Here is a 26783-nt window from a genome sequence, read left to right on the forward strand (position 1 = left end):
ATACTTTTACTTAAACATACTACAAAGTCTTTAATTCATTTTAAATAATCTAATACTTATGTCTCTATGAGACTTGGCTATATCTATATAATTATTCTTAATGCCTGCCACTGGGTCGAATTCCCCTTGAAATCAATAAAAGGAGGCAGTGGAAACACTACCACGTTTGTCCACAGGGGCTGCTAGAATCCACACAAAGTGAAATTTTCTTGTTGTTGGTTTAACAAACATTTTCAATGTAGGATTTTTAGTTCAAAGTGAGTATTTCTACAGGGTGGTATTAGTGCTTTTAAGGGTGTGAATGCTTCCTCCACCGCTGCTCACAGGTGGAATTAACTGAGCCAGCTGATTAAAACTGTGTTTTTCCTCTGAGAGCGAGACCAGGAGGCTCCACCCTCACCTGTACACTCCTTTTGGATTGGATTAGACTGCACATTATTGTCAGATAAACTCCTTTCCAGTTAAAATCACTCATTTTGTGTTTTTCATGGAGGATATCGACATCGAAAATCGTTTCAGGGTGCTGGTATTGTTCATGCTGGCTCACTGTCACGCTGTCATGGTTTACTGGGAACACCTGTGCCTTTTCTATTATGACAAGTCAAAATGTCTGCTGTCAAAAAGGCCTGTTGCATTGATTGTACGTTTCACTTGACTGTCAGATTTTTCTAAACTTTGTCTTGACACACAAGAGAGTTGACAAAGAATTATTTTCTCCACAGACAATGTTATGTGACTCACAGTTGGAGAACTTCTATGGCTTGGAAGGGCACAAAACTCTCCCAGTTTATTCATTAAAAGAGCCAAAAAAACCAACAAAACACAATATTACAAATGAACAGCTGCAGTGTGCTGACAGCAAACGCGTTTAAAATGTAAACAGCGGCGTCTCGGTGGAGTATAGTGGTCGAAGACACTAGTGTCTCCGGTACGAATCAAGCTGGAAACCCTTATTTTGCACACTATCTACATACCCTTCCGGCTTCACTACTTATTATATCAAATAAAGACAAAATGCTCAAAATGTAATCTAACAAGACTCGTCTCCAGCCACACTAGTGGCTCTGTGAAGCTGTGAGATAAACCAAAATATTTGATGGTGCTAGAGGAAAAGTGAGCAGATCGCTGAAGTTAGTATCCTCAGGGGTACATGGATTTCTCTACAAAGTGTCATAGCAATCCATCCAATAACTTTTAGTCTGGACTCCTTTTAAAGGTAGAGCATAGGGATGGGGCCGATCCGATCCAGTATCGGTATCGGGACCGATACCAGCGTAATTCACGTATCGGATTTTCCTGATCCTACCTGCGGAGATATCCGATATCCATGAGCCATGTCTGCGCTTTAACGTTGTCTGCTGAGATCCACAAGTGATTCCTGCTGGCCAGTCTGCTAGCTGGCTGCAAACTATGGAATGGATTTCCTGAACAGAGGCGCGGCTCAATGAGACACAGAGTTATGAGACACGCCCCCGCTCAGGAAATCCATTCTTCAGTTTGCAGCCAGCTAGCAAAGCCGCGATTCAGAGAGGCGGAAGCTCCCTCGCGTGGTACAACACTATGAACGCAATCAAACATTTAAAAAAGCACCACACGAAAGAGCACGAGGATTATTGGGTCAAAATGAGAACCACCACTTGATTGTAAAGTAGTATTACAGTTCTTACACGGTACAGGGCTATATATGAAAATTTGAAGCAGTAGCATTATCCTTAGAGTGACTTCCTGAGGAGGGCAGTAATACGCCTAGAAGCGTCTAAACTGCTGGAAATCCATATGAAGAAGAAGAAGAAGAACAGGGGCAGAAAGACAAAAGGAGCTGTCAGGAATCACTTCTGGAGTCGTTCCAAAAACAAGGTAACCTTGTAAAAACAGGTTGCCTTTTGGGACATACATGCATACATACGTACATATCATACTTGCCTGTTGAGAGGAGTTTATTTCAGCCTCATATAAAATCAACAATAATGATAATAATAATAATATTAAAGCAAACAGAGCTCTGGTATCGGAATAGTATCGGTATCGGCCGATATTCAAATTCAGGTATCGGGATCGGATCGGAAGTGAAAAAATGTGGATCGGTGCATCCCTAGTAGAGCATGAATTGTATCTACAAAAACTGTGACTGCCGACTGTCTGGTGCACATAGGCGGACTCAAGGGATGGCTAGTGTCAGCCATGGCCACCACAGGCACAAGTTTCCACCACAACACAGCACCACATTTTCTTGTGCTAAACCATACTGCCCAAACTCCACCATCTCATTGCGTTGCCCCTTCCAAACCCATTGTGTTCAACTTACCAGTTGCTGTAGTCCGAGGGGAGATCAAACATATGCTTTTTTGCTGAGTTCTGTTCCACATAGAAGTTAATGGGAAGAAAATTTTGGTCTGTGCCACAGACGGGGATGTGAAACTTTCTTGATGAAAGTAAGAACAGAAACAGAGGAAGCAAACTCCAAAGAGCAGAAATTCAGGTAGAAGCTACAAAAGAATAGTGAAAACTGCGGCTGCTGTTTATAAATAAATAAAATGGTTTCTCTCTTATTGCCTGCACACATCCACAAGGCTTATTTTAGATATAGTCATAAGAAAACATCATAATCTGACCTCTGCATAGCACCATGCCCTATTTCTGTGTCTCTCCAAAATGAATACTGGCCTCAGTTCGGCCACCCTGGCTTTACATCTGCTGGTGCAGTGATCGCTCCCGGGAGTAGTATATACACATAATGTTAAAGCAGCTGTAATTTATTATTTTGTCACCTGAATCTAGAGCTCCACTCAGCTTTCAGGAGCTTTATATGTTTCAGCTCATTAGCTGTACTATCTACATCTTAACTATTTTGATTCACTCTCACCACTCTCATACAGCGATGTCGTTTTCGGACGCAGCAGGCAGCCGTTTCGAGTGGGAAAAATTCTTAAAACCAACCGTTCACTAACTTCTCAGCACCAAACAGCAGACTGACACAATTTCTATCTTTTATATGTCGATGGTAGAGACCAAAAACAGAGCGAAAAGAAAGAGAAAATTGGACTTCATTCATCAGGTAGATACACACACGACTCTAAAAGAGGACGATATGTCAGTGTTGTGTTTGCTTGTTTGTGCTGCCCCCAGGTGGCCAAAAAAACAACAACAAAAACAGTCAGTGCAGGTTTAAAGACAAGGTTCCAATGTGTGATAACAGGTGAACCCTTGAACATCTGAATTAGCTCAATGATTTGATATCACTGAAATGAAGGAAGGGAAATGATCTTTGGAGTGGAGAGGTCAGCAGAGGATGCATTAAGTGTCCTCACACAGCAGCAGAAAGTGTGTAGGTACCCAATGTTTTCCCTGTCCCCAGAGGACACACACACACACACACACACACACACACACACACGGCCTGATTAAACATCTTCTGAGAATATCTTTCCCCCCATCATATCTGCATGATTCTGTCGCTCCAGAGGGAAATACGCTGATATGTGCGCGCGTAGCCACCCACGGGGCGCGTGCACGGTTTAATCATATCTGGAGAGAGAGAGAGAGAGAGAGAGAGAGAGAGAGAGAGAGAGAGAGAGAGAGATGCTGTCGGGTGTTGGGTCCGGTGTGACTTATCTATCCTACTCTGCTGCTGTCGGTAACGGACCGGCTGCGCACACACCTACACACACTCCACTCCATCTCCCTCTGTCACACACACACACACACACATATAGCGACATACACCGGTACCGGACTGTCGCACTGGGAAGAAGGGAGGGAAGAGAGGAGAAAGGGACACATGTCAGAGCGGATCGAGCAGGGGAATGTACCGGATTCCGCTGCACACACGCCCGGGCTGTCCCGCACTGAGGGCTGCTCTGCGTTAACGGGACACGACACCGGGCTGAGCCAGGGGCGGGAGGACCGGACCGGGATAGTGTAAAGACGAGTCACCTGGCTGCGGAGGGAGGGAGGGGGGAAGGAAAGGGAGGGAGGAGGGCGGGGAGGGTCGAAGGGGGGGAACTGTGCCCGGCTGACAGAGCTTTTGTTTTGGGTTAATAACACCGCTTGCGCGCAACGGAGAGTCGGCGCAAAGTTTCCTCGATGGCGCTGGTGATGGAGCCGGTGAGCAAATGGAGCACGAGCCAGGTGGTGGACTGGATGAAAGGTAGGCAACAGAAAAACACACACACACACACACACACACACACACACACACACACACACACTGAGTGATCATGACTGATGAACATTAGCGCAGGGGAGACAGAGAGTGGCGAGATGTTGTGTTGCGTGGGAGGTGTGTGTGTGTGTGTGGGGGGGGTCCATGCATCATCCTGCACCTGCACCTGATGATCAGCGGGAGATGATGTAATGTGTGAGTGACAGGAGGAGAACCAGCCAAACTTAAGTGCTGAGAGCAGGGGCGGGTATAGAAACTTTTGAATTGGGGGGGCTAAAGCGCTATTAATAATTTTTTATAGTTACATGATTTATTCAGTGTAATAAATAAATGCCAAAGAAATAACTTTAAATATTCTAATCATCCATAGTCAGATTGTGAAACAACGGAGACCTGGACATAACTGCATATTTTGTAGTCGGTTGGCGTCTCTTTGTGGTTTATTTGTGTCTCTGTGTGGTTGATTTCTGTCTCTTTGTGGTCAATTTCTGTCTATCTATCTTTCTATCTGTCGATTTGTGTGTATTTGTATTTGTATTATGCCTTTTTGTGTTTGTTGTGCATCGTTTTGTTGTCATTTTGCATCTTTTATGCCTTCTTTGTGTCACTTTGTGGTCATTTTGCGGGATTTTGTGTTCATCTCTTTGTAGTCATTTCAATCGACTTTCCAAAAAGAAATGTACAGAGGTTCTGACACCAGCCACCTCATCACCTCCTTACTCTGTTAGGAGCGGTGGAGGGTGGGGCGCTCACCAGTGGTGGCTATTCAGATTCCATGGGGGGGCCTATGTCACCCCTCTGGCCCCAGCTGTGCCTGAGAGAAGAGACATGCGAGGACTATCAAAGCAGGATTAAGCTCAATTCTCTCTGCCTTTTAGACGTACAATAGTCTTAAAAATGTAAATCTTAAAGTAATTTTAAGTGCTGTCAAACTGGGATTGGGAAAGGAGGAGCACTAGTGCAGGGTCTTTAAAGAAAAAGGAATCAATTAAAAACCCACAAAAAACCTTAAATGAGTATTTATCTGAAAATGTAATTGAGTTTTGTTTACAAGAGAGCTTGTGATACGTTGCAGTGATCAGACTAGAGATTATAGTCATGCATAATTCAAGAGCCAGGCTGATTAGGTCTGTACCCAGGGGCCTGTGTGAACATTGTAAAACTCTTTTACACATAAAAAAGAAATAGCTTTTGCTGATACATTGTGCTTTCCAGCTTCCACACGGCTGTTCGGCAGTGCATTTTTGTTCTATGTGGAAAATGTGCCAATGTTGACGATATGACATGCTCTTCATTTCCTACATGAAGTGGTACACTGGACTCTGATATCATAAAATATCAAGTTAACCAAAGGATTTGGTGCAGTCCCTCAGAAAGAAGCCGATCAATGTTTTGCATCAATAATAGCTTCTTCATCTTTCTCATTTAAGTACAACACACTCAATATCAGTTGTTGCCAACATATTTGGAACATAATGTTGGAAACAACAAATTTTGGCTCAACATGTAGTGCCAGTATCACACAGGCCACCACAAAACCGCCTGCCAGAAGGAGACAAGCCACAGTAAAGATCGGTCCATTAATCTGATTTATTATCAAACCTAATTTGGTTTAAATTAACAGTCGAGATTTGGCTGTGATGCCAATACTGTGAGTGCAAGTTCCATTAAAAAAGTAATATAGGCCCAGTTTGGCCAAAAAAATGAACTATATGAAGGTCGTGCTTAACTTTCTAACTAAAGGAGTTGTGACATTATTTTGAGCTTAAAGAAATACAATAATCTTGATTTTTGTGGCAGTCAATGGTTACCACCCAACTTTGATACTAAACTGTGAATTGTGTTGAGTTTCAACGGAATTTATGGGATTGTGGGGCGTTATAGGGCACAAAAACAAAGTTAGGGATTGTATCATTAAAGTTATACTCAACCCCAAATCTCTATTTTTAGTCAACACTCATTCCCTACAAGCCTAATAGGTGGTTGTTAAAAGTTTGTAGTTTTTGGAGAATGGAGCACTTACAGCCTATTCCGATGGTGGCAAGTTCTTTAAATTCATAATATAAGCCACACATGTTTTTTTCTAATAACTGGCTGATAGTTGTCCAAGAATTTCCCCTCAAAAATGTGTAATTAGTATTTGCACCAATGCAGTTCGTCTGGTTGTTTAGACTCCACATCAGCTGTTGCACTCTCCCTTTCACCGTATTTCTGGCTCTACACATGCTCGACTGGATGCTGGAGCTGATGAAATGATTTTGTTGTGTTACCGTCTTGTACATTGCTTTCATAGTTTGTTGTCGATCTGACCAAGATCCGAACCAAACTAGGTCCACTGGTGGTGTTACTTTTGCTTTCAGCCCTGCTTGTTCCAGCATATCGTTAATATCATGATATTTTTATCACATTCAATTTTATATTGGTATTATTGTCAACAGTAAGCAGTAAAACAAGAAAATTCTTAATAAATACCTGCTTTTTCCATTCTCTATTGGTTTAATTTTGAGCAAATAACTTTCTTATTTAGCCCTAAATTGTAATTTACAGGGATACCCCAATTTTTCCTAGAATCAAAGTTGTATAAAAATATAAAAATTCCATAAAAACGGTCACTTTTTAAATTATGTATATCTCATAGTGCGATGAAATGAGGGTAAAAACTATGCATCAAAAAAAAGGGTATGATTTCTCAAATTTGAGCAAATTCTAAAAGTTTAAGAATTTCACCTTTTAATTATAGCGCCCCCATCCGGCCAGGCAGTGTACTGTTGTCAACACTGCACCAGATTCCCACAAAACTGGACTAATGAAATCCAACATGCAACCTACAGGTGGTGGAGGACGTATTCATATTTATATTATTATTGATGTATTAATCTTAATTAGTAAAGAAAAGTAAAAAGTAATTAAAGCTCTTAAATAAATGTAGTATGTACTGAAAATTAAAAATGTTCTCTGAAATGTAGCAAAGTAAAAGTAAAAGTAGCATTAAATGGAAATACTCAAGTAAAGCACAAGTACCTCAAAACTGTACTTAAGTACAATACTTTTCTACTTTTCGATTTCAAAATGTGTTCATTTCCACCACTATACTGTATGACAACAATTTTTTCAACCTTTACAATGTCCTTTTCGACCTTTAACAGCACCCTAATCGGGTCAATCTGTGACATTTTTCTCAGACTGGAATGCAGCGCCAAGATGCATCATCATCGCTGCATGCTTCATCAGGCTGATATCACAAAACACAACCCAATCCAAAGTCCCTGTCTCCACATAAACTGAGAAAAATGACTAATAACAACTAATATTAGCAATAATTGTTATTCAGCAGCTCCGTTAAATGCATAAAAAGCAGGTCAGGGAATCTATTGACTCACACGCTTCAATAAAATGCAAATGGAAATCGTGACAAAGATTTATTTACATCATGTACTGTGTCAGTTTCTCAGAGCCTCATCATTGGATGGGTTGGTCATGTGCATATGGCATGTGTTTATATGTGCCCCTGCGTGTGTGTGTGTGTGTGTGTAGTCAGTGTGTGGGTGGATGGTGAGTTGTTCGTCTCAGACCGTCTGTGCAGAACAGCTGACAGACACACACACACCCGCTCTGAACAGAAGGCTCCACCCGGGTCCTCGGACATTTGCGCTCACACACACACACACACACACACACTCACACACATACACACACACACACACACACACACACACACACACACACACACACACACACACACACACACACACATACACTTACATACATATATATATACACACAACACACGTGGCATGCCTTAGTGTGGTATTCGGTTCATGCTGGGTCTCTTGGGTGTGTCTGTGGCGACAGAGGGAATCATAATATACTGTATTTGTGTGTGTGTGTGTGTGTGTGTGTGTGTGTGTGTGTATACAATAACATATACAGATCACATATGCTATAGGCGTTTGGGGCCAAAAGGTCTGGGCTTTGTTGACTTGGCGACAGTGTTGCATTGGCACGTCTGAGGCTAAAACAATTTGGGAGTGGTACAGTACAGTAGTAATACGATAGTCCCCGTGCATTGCTGGGAATGATGGGAATTTTGCCCCACGTCCTATTATCATATGTTCACGCAGGAAGCTGGGAATAATTCTACCTCATTTCCCTTGCATGAATTTGATTGCTAGACTTGAAAATCAGCAGTGAAATTGCCTTGACAGCATGTGAGCACATCTGATGACACTACTTGCCACCAGAGAAAGCTGCCAGAGTGATAGTCACAGCCTTTAGGATCAGAGGAATTTGGGGTTTGTGGGCTTGATTTTTTCAGACTTTAAGGTGACACATGATTACATTAATAAGGATTTAGATTACTTAAAACATTCGCCAGTTTGCATCAGAGAAGCCAGACTGTATTTGTTGCCTCATTTGTGTGCACTGAGCAAACAAAGTGGTGCGTAGGGGAATTAGGTTTGATCTGTGTCGGTCACACAAAGGCCAAAGAGTCCAGACCTGTAAAAGTCACTCCAGCATGATACCACTTTGGGTTAGTACATTTACATACTGTTGCAGGCTCAGTGTTTTTTTAGTTAATGTCATGTTTAATGATTATTTTAAACCCTATGCTACCACAGCAGGTAGAAATATTAGACAGTCACTTTATCATTAATAGACTCACAATAGCTCTACACTGCAAAACAAGAACAATGTTTCTTTATTTCCATGTCTTCTACACGTATTATCAACTGGTGAGGACTTAGGGAACAATCAATTGCGTATTTACACATCCAGCAGACAGGGAGCACCATTATCATTCATTTGGTATTACGTTTCTGGCCACCTGGCAAATGTTAGTCCAATATTCACTCTGTTTTAGCTCTATTATTGGTCTCTACCAGCTCCTGAGGGAAACATGTGGCTGAATGCTCCATTTTATTCCCAGCTAATCCAAAAGTGGGAAAAGATGTGGAGCGTGGGTTGAGCTGAGGCGGGCTGAATGAAACCTGGTTACAAGAAGAAGATGGCAGCCACCGGTTAATCAATGTGGCCATGCTCTTCATGCATAAGCCTTTATATGATTTAAATACATGCCTTATTACCAGTAAACATCTTTATTTCTGCTGTAAAGTTTTAATAAGGAGATTGACTCACTTTTGGAGCCAGCCTCATGTGGCCGTTTGAGGAACTGCAGTTTTTAGCACTTCGCTTTTGCTTCATCTTTCAGCCACGGAGGTTGCCGCTTGGACCCGGAAACAATTAGCTTAAAGAACTGCAGTGAGTTGGGTGATAATTCTCTGCAGGTTCGCAACATTTTTCACATTACAAATAATCATTAGTTTTTTCGTATTTTGCCAAAGGAACTGCAAAATGCAAAAATATATGTTTTTGCCATTGCATGATTAAATAATATGCTATAGCAATCTGATTGTGTTGTAAAATTCCCTTATTTTTTTTTTTATAAACCATAAGCAATTTTAACTGGGATATTTTTACCTCAAAAAAGTAATTTAAGCATTTAAATTATTTTGTCCCATAACAAGCTTAATGTACCCATGGCGTTGAAAATTTTAGTTTTCCAGTTGTCCAGATGGGAACGGAGATTTACAGGCACCTGGATATAATCCTGCTTGACACAGATTGGTTTTCTGTTTACTGAAAAATGCAAATTTCCAAGGAGAAAATGTCTGACTCAAGGGAAGCTTTCTTTGCTTTAGCATTACATGGGGCAAAGTTGCATTCTTGCCTCGATTGCCTCCTTCTACTGACTTTTCATGCATGGGGCCTGTGCTTTTTTGTTTTTAGCTTGCCTAATCATATTAGAATAAGACTGACAGGGAGACTAATAGGGAGGGAAAAGTAATACAGACGGCTTTGTAGTTGAGGTCAGCGAGAAGAGTCAGAGAGCAACACTTACAGTAAACACAGACATTTACAATGAGGAACTGCAAGACAATACAGACCAAAAGCAACACATAACTGTTATTAATGGAGATGACACTGGGATTTAAACTGGCAAACTTCCGGCCATAAACTCACTTCTGATAGCTGCCGGGCTTCTAACATCTTGCATTTACAAATCCCAGGAACACAGTGAAGTTTTATTGTTCCCGAAGCCTCATAGTGCTTGGAACAGATGACACATAACCCGACTGGGAGGGCTAGATCTTTTATAGGACTCTCGAAACATCCCAGAAGTCACCGCAAAATCTAGTTTTATTAGACGTGTGTGTGTGACAGAGAGAAAGAGGGTGTTAGTGGGAGTTTGGCTCGCCTGCTGTTGTGAAAAGTGTGCCTCTGTGGGAGTTAAGTGTGTGAGTCAGCCATGAATCACACTTTTTCTGTACCAGTCAAACACATGCGCACACATGAACTCTCTCTCGCTCACACACACGCACACATACTGTACATATGACTGCATGATTATACAGATTAGACACCATTATACAACAAGCCCACACAGGCATTTACACTGAGCTTGTGATGGTCAATTTATAGAAAAGCGTGAGCAGGTACATTTGAGCATTATATATACAGTTCGAACAGTGGTAGGCCTACTTGTTGCATCTGCAGTTGTCAGTGGGCACTTGCTACAACAAATTAAAGAAATATAAATTGTGATTTGAATGAAAATGTGTGGAAAAACTGTCAGCAAGTGAAAAGTTAGCTAAAAGTAGGCTAATGGATAAATGGTAAAACAGTAGCTAAAAGTAATGGATTACCAGTTTAAATAGTTATTTTAAAGTAATGTATAAATGGTTGGAATAGATAGCCAAAAGAAAAAGAGCTAAACTTAATATAAACACTTTAAACTTAGCTTAATCGATAAATGTCTGAAACAGCTAAAAGTAATGGATTAACAGTTGAAAGATTTAATTGAAAATAGTTATTTAAGTAATATCAACAGTTGAAATAGTTAGTTAAAAGTAATGGATACATGGTTAATACTTAGCCAACCTAAAGTAGCCTAATTGATGAACAGTTGAAACTGTTTACGGATTTACAGTTGACAGCGTTAATAGAAAATAGTTTGCTAAGTAATGGACAAACAGATGAAATAATTACGTATAAGTAATGGATTAATGGTTAATATATAATATATAATATAATTAGATAAAAGTAACTGATAGCCTAGTTGATAAGCTAACAGATAAATTGTTGGTTAGGAGAATGGTTGAAAGAGTTAAATGTTAAAAATAATGGATTAACAATGAAATAGTTATATAATTAATGCAGAAATGTTGAATTAAATGGCAGTGCTGATACTTGAGTTCCTCTAACAGGGCCGTGTAGGTATATCTGACATCAAAGGTTCAGAACCACTGCAGTAAAAGAGTGAATCCTGTACAGCAGTCATTACACTGTAGCCTATATATTAACTGTATAGCACTGTTTTAGTTTCTGTTTCACCCTGTGTGGGTATGTGTGCATGTCACTAACAATTTGACTCATCAGCATTCAGGGCATTCACGCTCTCCCTCACTGCCAGTGATAAGCGATGCTGATTATCAGTGAACTTTTGCTGCACAGTGTATCTCCCCTTCTGCTTCTCTGCCTCTCTCTCTCTCCCTCTCTCAGCAATAGTAACACTTTGCCTGTGAGAGCCAACATTGTTTTAATCAGCTTCACGTCTATTAGGAATCAGCTGCTATTAACACTCATTATAACACACAAGTCTCGCTATTAGCGGGAAAACGTGCTCAGACCCCTTACCTGAATAAAAATAGCAATGTAAAAATACACTGCATCGCTGAAAATTGCACCCATATGGGAGTGCTGAACATCTTACTCCAAAACCATGGGCATTATCTGTTGCTATAACCACCCCCCACTCTTCATAAAACTTTGCGATCTGGCTGCAGGGATTTGCCCCCATTTAGTCATAAAAACATCAGTGATGCTGGGTGATAAGGCCTGGCTCCCAGTCAACGTTCCAGTTCATCTAAAAGGTTTTGGATGGGGGTGCCCAGTTAGCTCAGATGGTAGAGCTGGCGACCCATGTACAGAGTTGCTGCAGCAGGATGGGGATCCAGGCACCAAAACTGGGAAAAATAATTTCTGTACACGTGCGATTGTTTGCATGGGTGCATTATCGGGTTGCTTGGGTACTCCTCAAACTGTTGCCACAAAGCTGGAAGCCCACTACTGTCAAAATGTGTTTGCTTTAGCACTAAGATTCCCCTTCACTGGAAGTAAGGGATCAAGCCAAACCCATGAAAAACAGCCCCGAACCAGAAGTGGATGGAGTGCATGAGGCAAAGTGTATTAGCCCCTTTCAGAATGTTATATTGGATTATCATCACCTTTTAAGTTGATAGAAGCAAAAAGTTGCTTATTTAATCATCCAGCAGTTACAACATTATCATTCATCTGGTGTCGTGTTTCGGTCCACCTGGTGAATAAGTCCAATAATCGCTCTATTTTTGTCTCTATCAGCTCCTGAGGGAAATATCTGGCTCTTTAGCTGCTAAATGCTCCACTATGTTCACCCGTTACACTAAACGTTCATTGCTGAGCATGTAATGTGGGTTTTCAGAGCCTATTTGTTGAAAATGGCTGCCTGCTGCGTCAGAACATGGCGTTATGAGAGCAGTGAGAGTGAACCAAAACAATAAAGTTGTGGGCAGGACGGTGAAACGATGTGGAAAAGCTGAGAGGAGTTGTAGATTCAGGTGATAATACTCCGTAGGTTCAGATTTGAAAGCACTATTGCCACGAAGTAAGTAGCAAACAGCAAGCCAGTCAGATCAGATCTCCACCTAAAACTGCAAACTGTTGAGTTTAAATCTTTGTTTGTGTATAGATTAATAGACTAATTAGACTTATTTATTGTTAATTAAGATTTAAAGGTGCTGGTTGGTGTGGGATGGCTGTGGCTGTGTGCTCAGGAGGTAGAGCGGTTCATCCAAAAATCAGAAGGTTGCCGGTACGATCCCTGGCTCCTCCCTCTGCACGTCAAAGTGTCCTTGAGCAAGATACCGCACCCCAAATTGGTGGCTTTGCAATCAGTGAATGAATGTGTGTGAATGGGTGAATGTGGAAGACTAGAAAGGCGCTATATAAGTACAGTCCATTTACCATTCCAGCTTCTCCGAAACCTTAAGTGTCCCTAAATGACCTTCATTTAATAATAAAGCCGGAAGTCACACAAATCAAGTGTGAGCGATTTGATGTCTTTATTCTTATCAAACCCTTTCATGCTTGTCAGTGGAAGCTGCGAGCTGAGATATCGCTCATCGACTTGAAGTGTTTGGGGGTCCAGATAGTGGAATCAATTTGTCTAGTTGTCTTCCAAAATGAGATAATGGTGAAAAGACGATGCCTCATCTTCAAAATTGATTGCTAGTTCTTCATTTCAAGACCATAAAAGCTTTGTTTATTTACGTTTTAAAAGATTAAATTATGCGTTTTTTATTTTTATTTTTAATGCATTTCAGGCTCTATCTACTTATTTTCCAAGCTCGATATATCATGGCATTTTGGAACTGAACGCTTCATCTAGACTTCAGATGTAGTGGCTGAGGGAGGAGATGAACCGATGGGAGGGTGCAGAAAGCGACAAATGCTGTTTGCTCGTCGCTGATGAGAGATGGAATTTGTGTGTGCGTGTGTGTGTGTGTGTGTGTAGGTGTGTGAGCGTGTGTTAAATAGTTTGCATGCTGTTTAGCAGCTGGCTTATGAGTTTTTTTTTTTTTCCTCTTTGCCTTCTTCCTTTTTTTCTCCCCTTCTCTTCCTCCGCACTCTTCCCATCCTGTTTTTTTCCCCCTCCCATCTTTGTTAGTGTGGTTATGATAGATGAGTGTATTATAAAGCGGGGACTTGAAGCGGGGGAAATCAATGCTCATTCCTCAGAGGTGTGTGTGTGTATGTGTGTTTGGAGTGTTTGCTAGTTGGCTGTTTGTTAAGAGGTTAGAAGCTGGATACAGTCATTGTTTTGGGAGCCAGAGGCTGCAGCTGAGCCGCTCTGTCTTGATCTGCTTTCCTTTGACTCAGCAGACTCGGCCAGGCCAGACGACACAAACACACACACACACACACACACACACACACACACACACACACACACACACCTACACACACACAGAGTAACAATACACGCACCCGCCCACTTGCACGCTCACGCACTTGCAGATCTAGAGAGACCGTCCCACTCACAACACAGATGTTACACAATCCAACAGAGAGTAAAGTCTTACCTGGGTGGCTGCCTGATTGCCCATCCATTTTCTCCTTTGTTCCAGTCTCCGGACTCTTGTTTTAGGTACAGAGTTTGTTTTACGTCCTTTAAAGTTGCACAAATCTTTCACGCTCAGTTCAACTTTGGCGACCCGCGAATTCGCCCCACGTTGACCAAAAGCAAGCTGGAAGCTCGAGGGTGCTGGGACGGAGAGACAGAGAGTCCAAAATGGAGGAAGCTACTGTAGCTTATTAGCTGTATTGCACAATTAATTACTCTCCTCCGTCAGCGTAACTGTTCCGCAAAAGGGCAATGGTTTGAGACAGGAGTAAATGGCACAGATTTGAATAAACTGTGAAATTATGCGTGTTAGTGATTGAACTAAGCCAACAAGCTGACGGGTATGCTTATTAGGATGGATAGCTTTATTTTCCCTCTTGGATACCTTTTTATTGAATGAAATAGTGTGCAATGGTGGATAAAATGTCAGGGGGAAATAAACAGAACAGCAGAGAGAAAATAGAAAGACTGACTGACCATTGGTAGCCCAACCAAGCTGACTAGCAAGTTTGCGGATAGCATGCGAGTAGCCCCTTTACGTCACCTCACCTCTTTGCGTGGACACGTGAATGTCACTTTGTGGTGTGACCAACACTTTATCACCTTATAAATGACTAAATTCAGCTGCTACTGCCTCGTTGCTTACATAAGTTGTTCACGGTAGTGAAAATTACACTTAAGGCAACTCTGAATAAAGGTTGTTTTCCTAAACAAATAACTTTATTAAGGAATATTTGAGTTACATATTCTTTAACATGTTTTGTAAATCACATTCCACTCTGCTGGATAAACTATGCAGTGATACCACAAGCATTTTTCTACATTATTTACCGGAAAATATCAGCGTATATCTGATAACATATACACCAATACAGATACTGTCTGCAATAGCCTGATATTGGACGATAATATTGGCCAACCGATATATCGGTCTGGCTCTGACAAACAATGTTGTCCTTCCAACTGGGGAACCAGACCAGACTCTTAAAGCTTGCTTAAGTTATGTAATCCATCACAGTTTACTTGCATTGTTGTTAGAGGGTAATGCAATGCAGACTTCTCAATTACCTTGCAATGACAATGTAAGATTTAGTGCAGACTAGATGTTTACTGTAATGGATTACAAGATAAGTAGATTTTCAAGCTTTAGAGAAATTAATGGAAACCTACTGATGTCTGGAACTGCACTGTCAAACGAATATGCTGTTAGAAAATCTAAATCTGTACACATAAAAACCATTTGAAAATGGTCAGCGAAAATGCTGTGAATACATGATTTGCAGTTATGTGCTAAAATGTGCAATCACACTGGCATGGTCCTCTAAAGTGATGTTGAGAGCTTTGGTATAATTGTGGGTTGAAAAGCTTTTTGGCCATGAAGTCCAAATATGGTTGATTATCTTCATCAGTTCCTTTAGCATTGTGGGAGAGAAAAACAGGCAATGTCTGACTTCCTTTCTCTGTCTCTATTTGCTCTAGTTTCATGGTGAAACAGGTCTCAAAGTCACACATTGAGCTCATAAATTCAGTGGAACAAAATGTTTTCTGCCTTACGTTAAAAATAAAGATAACCTAAAAGGCCTCTTGTGGCCCTCCTGTTTCTTTCACAACAAACTGCATTTTACTGTTACCTCATCCTAATGTGGTTTTGAAACTGCGTCGGGCAAAAATCTACAAAACTGCTAACAGGCTGAAATGTCTCAAAAACATGAAACAGCCGCTGCTGTATTATCTGAGACAAACAGGGATACGTAAAAATGTGTCTAACATTTTCCTGTGCAGAATAAAATAAATCTGTCCTCCCTATAGGCTGACTTTGAAGAAAAGAAAGCGCCAGTGAAAAGTGTGGCAACGAAAGCTGATTAGTGCTTCTGGAGTGCAGCCCGATACCTATAATTTCAAGTAGGGATGTTACTGGTCATTGATCAGGGAGCAAATGTATTGAAGAGCGTTTTAAGTGTGGATGGGTCGTGAGGAGTGATGGTGGTGTTTCGGATGAGATTGTGCCTCAGGCCCATAATTTCTATCTACCTCGTGTGTGCTCATAATTGCCATGGAGCAGATATGATTACAGGCAGTATAGTAGGTATAGACACCTTCAACCAACGATGTAACCACGCTGTAGCAGTATAATAGTGTTTCAGAAGAGTAGATGAAATTGAAGTCTCAGTGAAAGACCATATAAGATATAGTATTTACTTAGTTCAAAATTGTGACAAAATAAAAAACAAAATTTCCTTCCTATGTCATTTCTGTTTAAAATTGAGTCCTTAAAGCTGCTCTAATCAATATTTTTATATAAGTGAGGACTTAAATGATATGTATGTAATGCACAAGGGGTTACTTGTACTGAACCACCACCACAGAGAATTATCACTATAACAGGTAAGCAACTAGCTGGTGGAGGCTTTAGTGCAACATTTAGAAGCTAAACAGCTATACAATACTACCAGGAGTTGATGGAGACCCAAAGAGCTAAAAGGAGAGACAGTATTGGAATTATATTCATCAGAAGGCCAGAAACACGACTCCTTATGAATGCTATTGTTGCTCTGGGTCTGCTGGATCTGTACATAAGTGACTAATTGTTAGTCAAGTTAAAAGGTGATCACAGCCTGTTCCTACTGGCCCAGATTGTCCGATAAACATAGGTTTATGTGGGTTTAAAGTCTTATTTTCTCAAAACAAGTGAATAATGTGTTTTCCAATGCCAAAAAAATGTTTTCTAGTAAACTAAAAAACGGCAACTTGCATTTTCCTTTGACACTTATTCTAACTCTAAATTATAGACAGAGTATATATAGAAGAATTGCAATGCAAATCCAGATGATAAAGCATATAATATATGATAAGCAAATAATAAAAAATGTGGTGTCAGCTGAGGATACTGTGTGCAGAGGAGTTTGATAGAAGAAATATTTTCATCAACAACAAACATCACATTTTGTTCTCAGTCCCTAAGAAGAAAAAAAAGATTTATTTATCGTCACTGAGGTCGTGATCTCATTTTGGAACAAATCTGAGTGTATTTATTGTGAGTAACTCTAATAATATGTGTGTTTGCTGCAGGTCTGGACGACTGCTTGCAGCAATATGTGTGTGTGTTTGAGCGCGGAGGTGTGTGCGGGGAGAGGCTGCTGAGGATAAGCCACGCCGAGCTGGAGGAGCTGGGAGTCTCTCGCATCGGACACCAGGAGCTCATTCTGGAGGCTGTGGACTTGCTCTGTGCTCTGGTGAGTCTGTGTGTATGTGTGTGTGTGTGTGTGTGTGTGTGTGTGTGTGTGTGTGTTTGTTCTGTAGTTTCAGTTCAGCCATCTTTCCAGCCGCAGCTGTTAATGTAGTCATGTTCTGCTTGGATGCACAATGTTAATAGATTGCAGAAAGTAAATTGTCAGCGTGCTGCATCATTGCATCTCCCAATTGTCACAATCACAAAATAAGAAAAAAAAGTTACAAAATTGCACTTTAAATCCTTTTTAAACTATGTGTTTGTGTTTGTGGTTTTGCCAAATCAATCAAAAAACAAATATCTATTAAATACATTATTAGCAGCCTGCAACCAAACCTCCAACAAAGACTGACTGGATGGATAGACTGATTAATCAGTCAGTCGGGCCGATTGTCTAGCTTTTCGAGATAAACGGCATCGGCTGATGTCTGTGCTCACGGTGCAGATAAACAAAAAAATGTCTTCAAACACATCGGCAGGCAGCCTTATCTGTGTGGCTGCTGTCTGAGTTTTGGGAATGTGGTGAAAAAGTCAGTTTCCAGCCCTGTACTATAACTCTCATGCATCCTGCTGTAAACATTATGTCCAAATTTCCTATACAATAAAATAGAATTATATATGGATTTTCTTTTCTTTTATTATAACTTTCCATCACTACTACAATATCTGTATGAATGCATAGGTAACTGAATACAACTAAAATTCTTTAATTACACCCTAGACTGACAACCTGCAATAATTTGGATTGCAAAGACTGTAAGAGAGTTATTGGTTACTGTGCGAGGTTGTCAGATAATAAATAAACTAAACCAAACCAGATAATGTGTCTTAACTAGCCTCATTCTTATATCTTTTATATGTCACCATGGCTTCTTCAAGTCAATGAAATATTTGCTGATTGCAGTTTATGTTATACCTGGCTCGCACACAAAAAAAAGAATTGTAACTTTGGAGAGTACCAGAAAAGGAAATATATATATAATTTATTGCCTTCATTATTGTATGACTTGGCTCATAAAACAATGATTTGGTATTGGATCAGAGACGTGCAGGGACGTGTACTTGCTGATCCCCGATCAGATCAGAACGACTCTTAAAAGTACTTCCTTAAGTACTATTTAAATGGTAAAAAAAGTATTATTACAGTGTTATTACATTTGGATAAGCCAAAAGTGTGTGCATATGAACTATCGGTGCCTTCTTGAAGAAGTTGGTTAATTTATGTTGCATCGTCCTCCATTGTTTTGTCATTATTGTATGGTAGAGGTTGGCTGTAAGTATGAATAAATAAAGATTTAAAGGCGTTCAAATACAAAAACAGTGTGATGACCTTCTCTCTACCAGATGGGTAACATAAGTCATTAATATGCACCAGACTCCTTAAGAAGAACTGGTAAACATGTTGACAAATAAGATTCTAATCTGTATTCATGGCGGTTCACTGTCTGGAGGTTCAGCTGATCTTTGTTTATGTGTGTGTGTCTGTGTGTGTGTGTAGAACTCAGGTCTGGAGACGGAGAGCGTCAGGACTCTAGCTCACAAACTCGGCGCCTCGGCCAAAAACCTGCAGAACTTCATTTCCGGCCGCCGTCGCAGCAGCCAATCGGAGAGCAGGTCCTCGCGGCGGCTCCCGAACGATCTTCTGACCTCCGTGGTCGACCTCATCACCGCCGCCAAGAGCCTGCTAGCCTGGCTGGACAGGTAATGTGTTTACTGTCTGTCACGTTCTCAGAGAAGCTCTTTGTTTCTCTTGTACACAGAGATGGTGAGTTAACAGATTGGATTTATAGTGCAGAATTACCATAGTATGTTTCATAGAAGGAAAAGCACAGGTGTTATTAATGACATTAATAATGGCTCTGGTATTCGGACATCATTACTTTTATTATTTACACCTGTGCTTTCCCTACTGTGACATGTCTAAATGTCTTCAATGAAAAGGGCCCATTAAAGGCTGCAATAATAGAGGTATAATTTGGCTGCATTCACAAACTCACAATTGTAAGAACAGAAGAAAAACTTCCATTATTCTGACTTTGGAGCATTGTAATCACCTCAGACCATCCTAAATGAGCAACCTTTTGTTTTATATTTGCAGCGGTTCATGAGCAATTGAAACCAGATACAACCAAACAGTGTATTGCTCCTTGTGAAAGAGCTGAATTCATCGTATCAGTTTTAATATTGTATTTTATGTAGATATAACTGCCAGCAAGGTCGGTGCATGTTTTTAAATCTGAATATTTATGGTCCTTTTATGGCAATGTTTTAGGCAAATATTTTAAAACAATAATCATTGATTAATTGTTTCAGATAAGCCTTTATTGATCACCAGTATGGGAATTCGTGTCTTGCAGCTGCACGGAGACAGCAAGTACAGATAAATACAGAAAAATAACAAATAAATAAGTATAGAAGTATGAAAAATAAAAATAAGAATGGAAATAAAAATATAAACTATACAAGCGCAATTAAATGAAAAATTACAAGGCAAGCAGTATACACACATACAGTGTTATACTTAAACTAATAGCACCATATTGTCTGAAGTGGAGTGACATAGTGGCATAGAAGTCATTTTTTTAAGTAGAAAAGGCCAAAAATTAACTGGTTCTGGTTTCCAAATGTGATAATTTTCTTTTTTTAGTCTTCCATTATAGTAAACTGAATATCTTTGTGTTTTGGACGGACAACTGAAGATGTCACCTGGGGCCCTTGGAATTTATGATGGACATTTTTCAGTATTTTTTTGTCATTTTATAGACTAAACGTGTAATCAGTTAATCTAGACGTCAAAATTATTACTTGGATCCGTCATGTATATAATAGTTAATGTGGAAACTAGAGTTATAAATCTTCCCTCTGTCGAATTTTTTGATCCAGCGCCAGTAAAACTTTTCTAACCTATTTTCTCTGTTTGCACAAGTAAAGCTCCAATCTGCAAAACATAAACTCTCCTGCAGCTGTCGGTTGTTGACATCTTTTGAGAAATATGTTTTTTTTCTGAAGGAATAATGTCAGACCTTTTTCTCAGCATGTTTCTCTGTCTCCCCCTCGCTCTCTTCTTCTTCTCCCTGTCACTTCATTTATTCATGACTCGACTCGATCCCCTGCACACGACACTCGCATCAGATACAGAACTAAAGGTCTTTGACATTCGGTTCTTGAAATGCCGGGCACCCACATCTGTCCTTAGGCCATCTAGACACACAAAAGCATATAGCCACATCCACAAGCACACACAGACCCATAGAAAACACCCACGCGCTCGTACAAACACACACTCCCAGACACACACCCACATCCGCACGCACTGACACACACTTATGCAAGCGCACACGCATTCGCCCACGCACGATGATGCAACTGTAAATGGCAAAGCGACATTGAGAAAGGGATAGACTCAGCAGAGCTTCATGCTCTCTATTCTCCATTTCTGAGACATAAGTACGTGGTCATTGTCAAAGATCCCTTTTTATGTTTTTATCCTGCATATTACACATACCAGACATGAAGAAAAGAGCATTTTCCAGCTGTGTGAGCACGCTAATAAATTTAACATGCCATCCGAGCTTTTATTTCGAGGAAATCTCCCCCCCCTAAAATTGATTTCTCCTGCCTAGGAATAACAAATGAGCGAGTAAAACAAGCTGAATTTCTTATTGAAATAAGAGCTGCGTGGTGGATAGGTTGAATTCATTAATGGACCCTAACGACGTGGAAAAGGTTAGGATTTCCAAGCATGTTGGGCTACACTCTGTCTTGTACTAATACCCGCAAGATGACTCCTTCCTAAAAGGTTTACAACAGCAGCAAATTAGCATAAGTCATGTTAAAACTGAACTTTCATCTCTGCCTGATTGCTAGTTATTAGACGTCGCAGGGATGGAGGGAAAGTGCAACATCAGTTCAGCACTCAGGCAGCAAATGCACTGCACTTTCTAGTTTCTCTGTAAATGACTTGAGAAGCCATTCTGCAACCTTTTCATGTATAAAATAACAGTGTGTGTACAGCAAAGATCATCTTTTCCCTGCCTCTGATACCCTGATGTCTCCTCCTCCAAAAATATGTATATAATATATATATGCTGTTCTCTTTCTCTGTGGTGACAAACATCATTTTCATCAAGTCGACACTGTGCAGAAGGCAAACCATTCCTCTTTGAAACTATCAGGGAGAAAAATATGATTATTTTTCCACGATGACTGAAATTTGTATTTCTTTCTTTGAACTCTTCATCTCTCCTTTATATGCACATCTGAAAGCACCTACCCATGAATTAATAACATGGCCTTAGAGACTACAGTTTATGTGTGATGTATTTTGCTGATAGCTTCAAAATGCAGTGGTGGTCTTTTTTTGTATTTCTATTTTCAACCAATGGAGTGAATGAGTAGACTTTAAATTTTGATCACAATATGGTGGATAGGGTTGGCTGGTTTTAGGAGAATCAGTCATTTACTCATATACTGCACTTAAGTACAATTCTGACATCCATTTCATTCTACTTTATACTTCTACTCTGCCACATTTTAGAGAGATATAATGTATTTTTTGCTCCATTACATTAATTTGACAGCTAGAGTTACTAGTTCCGTTTTAGATTACATGAAGACACTGGATAACCTCATAAAATACAAAGCATTGTTAAATATTAAACCACTGGCTCCCAATCTTTCTGACTCATGACCCCTTACAGAAAAGTCTATTGAGGCCCTTTGTTACATCTTTCACAAGTCACAAGAGCAATTTCCTCTCTAAACTTTGTAGATGGTTTCATTTAAATAACTGTTCAAGGCCAAAATAGGTAAAACTCTCCAGTACTTCACAAAAAAAGTAAAGCGTGGAGAAAAAAGTCGCTCCTCTCCCATTAATCATCTCAAGGCCCCTCAGATTTAATTTATGGCCCTTTGGAGGACCACTATGATGGGAACCACTGGACTAAACTAAAGAACTTATATATAAGTAGTTATAACTAGCTCCACCTCGAGCAGCTACAGCCAATACGTTGCTGCTTACACACTGATGCATCATAACAATCTAATAAATGTCAGTCAGTCAGTCACAGGGGACACAAGTACTGTATTTTGCAGCTAATACCCTTTGTAATTTTCAGATGGATTTTGAGTATACTGCTACATTTTAGTGTTATATTTTATTTTATTTTACTTTGTCTTACTTACTTTAGGGGGTAACTCTTCTCTCGCTTTTGGATTTGCAGGAATTAACTGTTGGCAGTAACTACTACCTTTTTCCTCTCAAATTAGCATTCAAAGTATGCCGAATTAGTTGTTAGCAGTTCTTGTCTGCAGTGTGCCCATTGATGTACAGACAACTGTCACTGGATTACTTTGATACTGAAGAAAACTTAAAAACGGGATGATTCTCAGGCAAGTTCTGCAATTATGAGGAGCATCTTTTTTCCTATGATTTATAAGTCCATTCACGGATGTTTATTTGTGATGGACACTGGATAATGATATCCTCGGAAAGTGTAAGTCACACTAAATATAAAAAAATATGTGTATCACGTCCGTGTGGTCAAATTTGACTGAGTCATGACTCTAAGAAAGTTTTTAGCAGCATAAAGTAGCGTATTTGCCTTTCACCTCACGCAACTAGATTCTGAGCTAGGAAAAAAGTATTTTCTGAGTGTTGTTTGAGGGTTGCAGTTAGCAAACAGTCTGTGTAGCCTTAGGTCCTGCATATATATAGCACACAGCCTCAATACTGATGACCCAAATCACACACACACCACAGATACATCATACACTAGAGGCTGTGGCCGAATTTTAATCTGGGTCTTTAGAACAATGAAGCAAAGTAATGGTGTGCGTCTTTGTGTGTGTTATTGTAATGACTTTGCTGTATATGGGTAATATTGCATGCATTAGTTTTGATGTCTCTTTGTGTGTGTGTAGGCACCCGATTAGCTGCAGCGTGTTCCTTATCATTAACACCTTGTTCACACCTGAATAGTCTATTATGTTACAGTACTCCTGGGGCCTCATTTATAAACATCGTGTTTGCACAAACCTTTTTAAAACCTTCTTTTCACAGGAAAAAAAAAAAAGGTTTTCATAGAATCAAACTTGACAGAAAAATGCGCACACTTCTGTGGGAACTCTGATTATGCATGCAAACATGTGGGAGACTTTGAAAATTGATTGTAGTAGCATAATAAATCCACAGTGGTCTAATAACCCTCCTCAGTTTATTTCAGTTTTTTAAAAGCACAGCCAGAGCTAAAAGCTTTTCTTTTCTTCTTGTTTGTTTCCAAAACCTGGATTTGAGAAGACAAGTTTTCGGTGTGAGGTGTCTAAATTGGTGCACTCAGAACACAATGGCCTATTTACCCTGTTCTCTAATGCAGTTTCATTCATCCATCCACTGGAGCTGTGTCCTCTTTCCTCTGTGAAAATATATTATAGTTGAATCTCCACTCTAAAGAAGCCAGGCGTCATGGGCTGTTTTCTCCAGTGTCCCCTCAACATACCTGTACTGGTTTGGATTTCTGAGCTACAGTGTTTTTTCAAAATGTTCCCTTATTTTTCAGCTCATCCTCAACCTTGGATGCTTCTCTTTTTGGTCACACCAGAGCGATGACCTCTGAAATACAGGCAGGTCTGAGACTCTGCAGTCATCTGAAGAGTTTCACACTTTGCTTTAATGGCTTGAATTTTTTTTTCTTCAAATGATTGAAGGACAATGTTGGACATTAATCTTGTTGAGTAATTGTAGTAGTTAATGGGGTTATAAATGAGGACTGTGCATGTGTGCAGTTTCAGATTTATAGAGATAGAGGACTGCATTTAGGTGAGCATAAATCTGATTATTTTTGTAGGATTTGTTTTCATTATCAAGCACAGTTTATGAATGAGGTTGCAGAGGCACATTTATTCCGCTGGAAGTCAATTTTGTGACAGCCCACTGAGGCAACACCCTATTATAGCTCCACTGGCAGTATCATGACAAATCCCAAATCCAAACTTTGCATTGTCTAAAAGTCCATCGTCTTGACTTTTTAAAGTTAACTACTAAAAACACTTATCAATCAGTTAATTATTGATTTATTTTTCAAGCAGAAATGCCGAACATCCGCATCATGTTTTCTCTATTTAACATGATTGTAAATGGAATATCTTGGTGTCACAGCACAGTGAGTTCTGGGGAAATTATTTGGTTTTAGGTTTTTCACCACAAAGAGAGTTACTAACAAGCCTCAACAAATACTGAAAAAACAAAACATATGGATGCAGATGTAAACTAAACCGAAATACTTCAGGAACAAGAGGTTATCATCCACAAGTTACGACCCGCCTTCTTGATATGTGGCAGCCAATCAATGACAATGACACCCTGTGATCGTGACACTAAGCAATTTAAAGATGCCACCTAGGGCTCTTTTTTTTGCCATTTTCTGACATTTAACAGACAAAACAAATAGTTAATTCATCTAAAAACGTTGTTGAAACCCTATATAACACTAAAGTACAGGCTATTTGAGAACCACAACATCACAATCTTCATTAAACATATTCCGTCCATGATAAGGGCTTATATTATAGCAAAAACAATGCAAACAAACAAATTTAAAGTGAAAGGAACATTTGATTTTTCTCTAATTAAAGTCGTCTGTCACTTTATTCCATTTTTAGTTTGTCATACTGCAAATGCGACTCTGATTAATAACGCTCCTCCAACATCAAAGATTCATTCATGAATGAGTCGTAAAACTACTTCCTATAAAGCGTGTGTGCCTGTGTACGCGCACACGCGTTATCTGTCTCTCTAACAATGCTCCTGTCCGTCTCCTCTGTACATTATCTAATGCAGCAGAAACATTTCAAGACATACTGGTTTGTTATCTGTTCCTCCCAGGTCTCCCTTTGCTGCAGTGGCAGACTACTCAGTAACCCGAAATAATGTCATTCAGCTCTGCCTGGAGCTCACCACCATTGTACAGCAGGTGTGTGGAATTGTTTGTGTGTGTGTGTGTGTGTGTGTGTTTTTTTGAAGCCTGATAGCTCGTATTCTGCTATGGTTGTCATATCCCCCTAAGAAACGATGTGTGTGGGTGTGATGCAGCAGCCTCAGACTCTGCTCTCTGCATCCTTGAGCGAGACTCGATTCTTTGCTATTTATGTCCTTACAGTCTGTCTTTTGTATGACTGATGTGTGTATAAATAAAAGATAAATGTGTCTGTTTGTGTGGGCGTACTTTCTGTCTGCGAGGGTATAGACTGTGCAGGTGTAGGGTTCAGTAATGTGAGGCCCAGACAGTATACAGAAGTAGCAGCGTGAGCACTGAGATGGTGTGTGTTTTTGAGTTTTTGCAAGACAGGATGTTCTGCTCGCGCTACATTAAATTCTGCTTTTCCCCCAGGACTGTACGGTGTTTGAGACGGAGAACAAAATCCTTCATGTGGTGAGTCCTGCTTCCTCGTCCAGCTGTCGCTTATTTGCTCTGTGTTGACGGATAGCGTCCTGTCGGGTTGTTTTTTTTTCCCTCACATCCCTTCATACCCACTCATACGATGCTCCACAAACACAGAAACTCAATCTTCAGCTGAATAATTGAATAAATCTCAACTGAATAACCTGTAGTATTATGGGGACATTTTGGGAAATCTGTTTTTGCTTTCTTTCCAAGAGTTGGATGAAAAGATTGATATCATTATGTTTTTGTTACCTTTAGAATGAGCCATTCTTATCTACAGAGGGAGCAGGGTTGGCCATGTTGAATTGCCATGTTTCTACAGTGGCCTCGAATGGACAAACCAAACACTGGCTCTGGATAGGGGCTTTTGCGTTTTTCAAAGTTGCGATCTGCAGCTACATACTTACACACTGGTCCTTTTAAAAAACACGACAATAACAGCAAGGCACAGGAACTTCCCGAGTCGTCAACCTGAGCTTGCTAGACAATCAGCAATATGCTCCCAAAAACCTAAAATTATTTTTTAAAAACGTTTTTGGTTATGTACTGATTTGAAAAAAGTATATATACATAATGTGTTCATTTAGTTGTATTTTGTATCTTTATTTCTAAACAGCTATGCTAACTCTTCCCCTCCTCTTCCATACTTTATGCTGCATTCACAATACTGGCAAAAAAGAAAGAAAAAGGAAAACTTATTGCACTGCTGACCTAAATGATCTACTTTTATTG

General features: G+C 40.1%; 1 protein-coding gene across 2 annotated transcripts in view; it reads left to right on the forward strand.

Moving 5' to 3' along the window:
• Positions 1–3985: 3985 nt before the first annotated feature.
• cnksr2a (connector enhancer of kinase suppressor of Ras 2a) overlaps positions 3986–26783 on the forward strand; it is a 51548-nt gene continuing 28750 nt past the window's right edge. For both annotated transcript variants that reach the window (XM_051411190.1, XM_051411191.1), the window contains exons 1-5: positions 3986–4147; positions 17451–17614; positions 19109–19311; positions 25493–25580; positions 25998–26039. In XM_051411190.1, coding sequence (XP_051267150.1) covers positions 4084–4147; positions 17451–17614; positions 19109–19311; positions 25493–25580; positions 25998–26039 — 561 coding nt within the window. In that variant the 5' untranslated portion in view covers positions 3986–4083. The remainder of the gene's footprint in view (positions 4148–17450; positions 17615–19108; positions 19312–25492; positions 25581–25997; positions 26040–26783) is intronic.

Source organism: Dicentrarchus labrax, unplaced genomic scaffold (genome assembly GCF_905237075.1).
Source record: "Dicentrarchus labrax unplaced genomic scaffold, dlabrax2021, whole genome shotgun sequence".
Classification (NCBI taxonomy): domain Eukaryota; kingdom Metazoa; phylum Chordata; class Actinopteri; family Moronidae; genus Dicentrarchus; species Dicentrarchus labrax.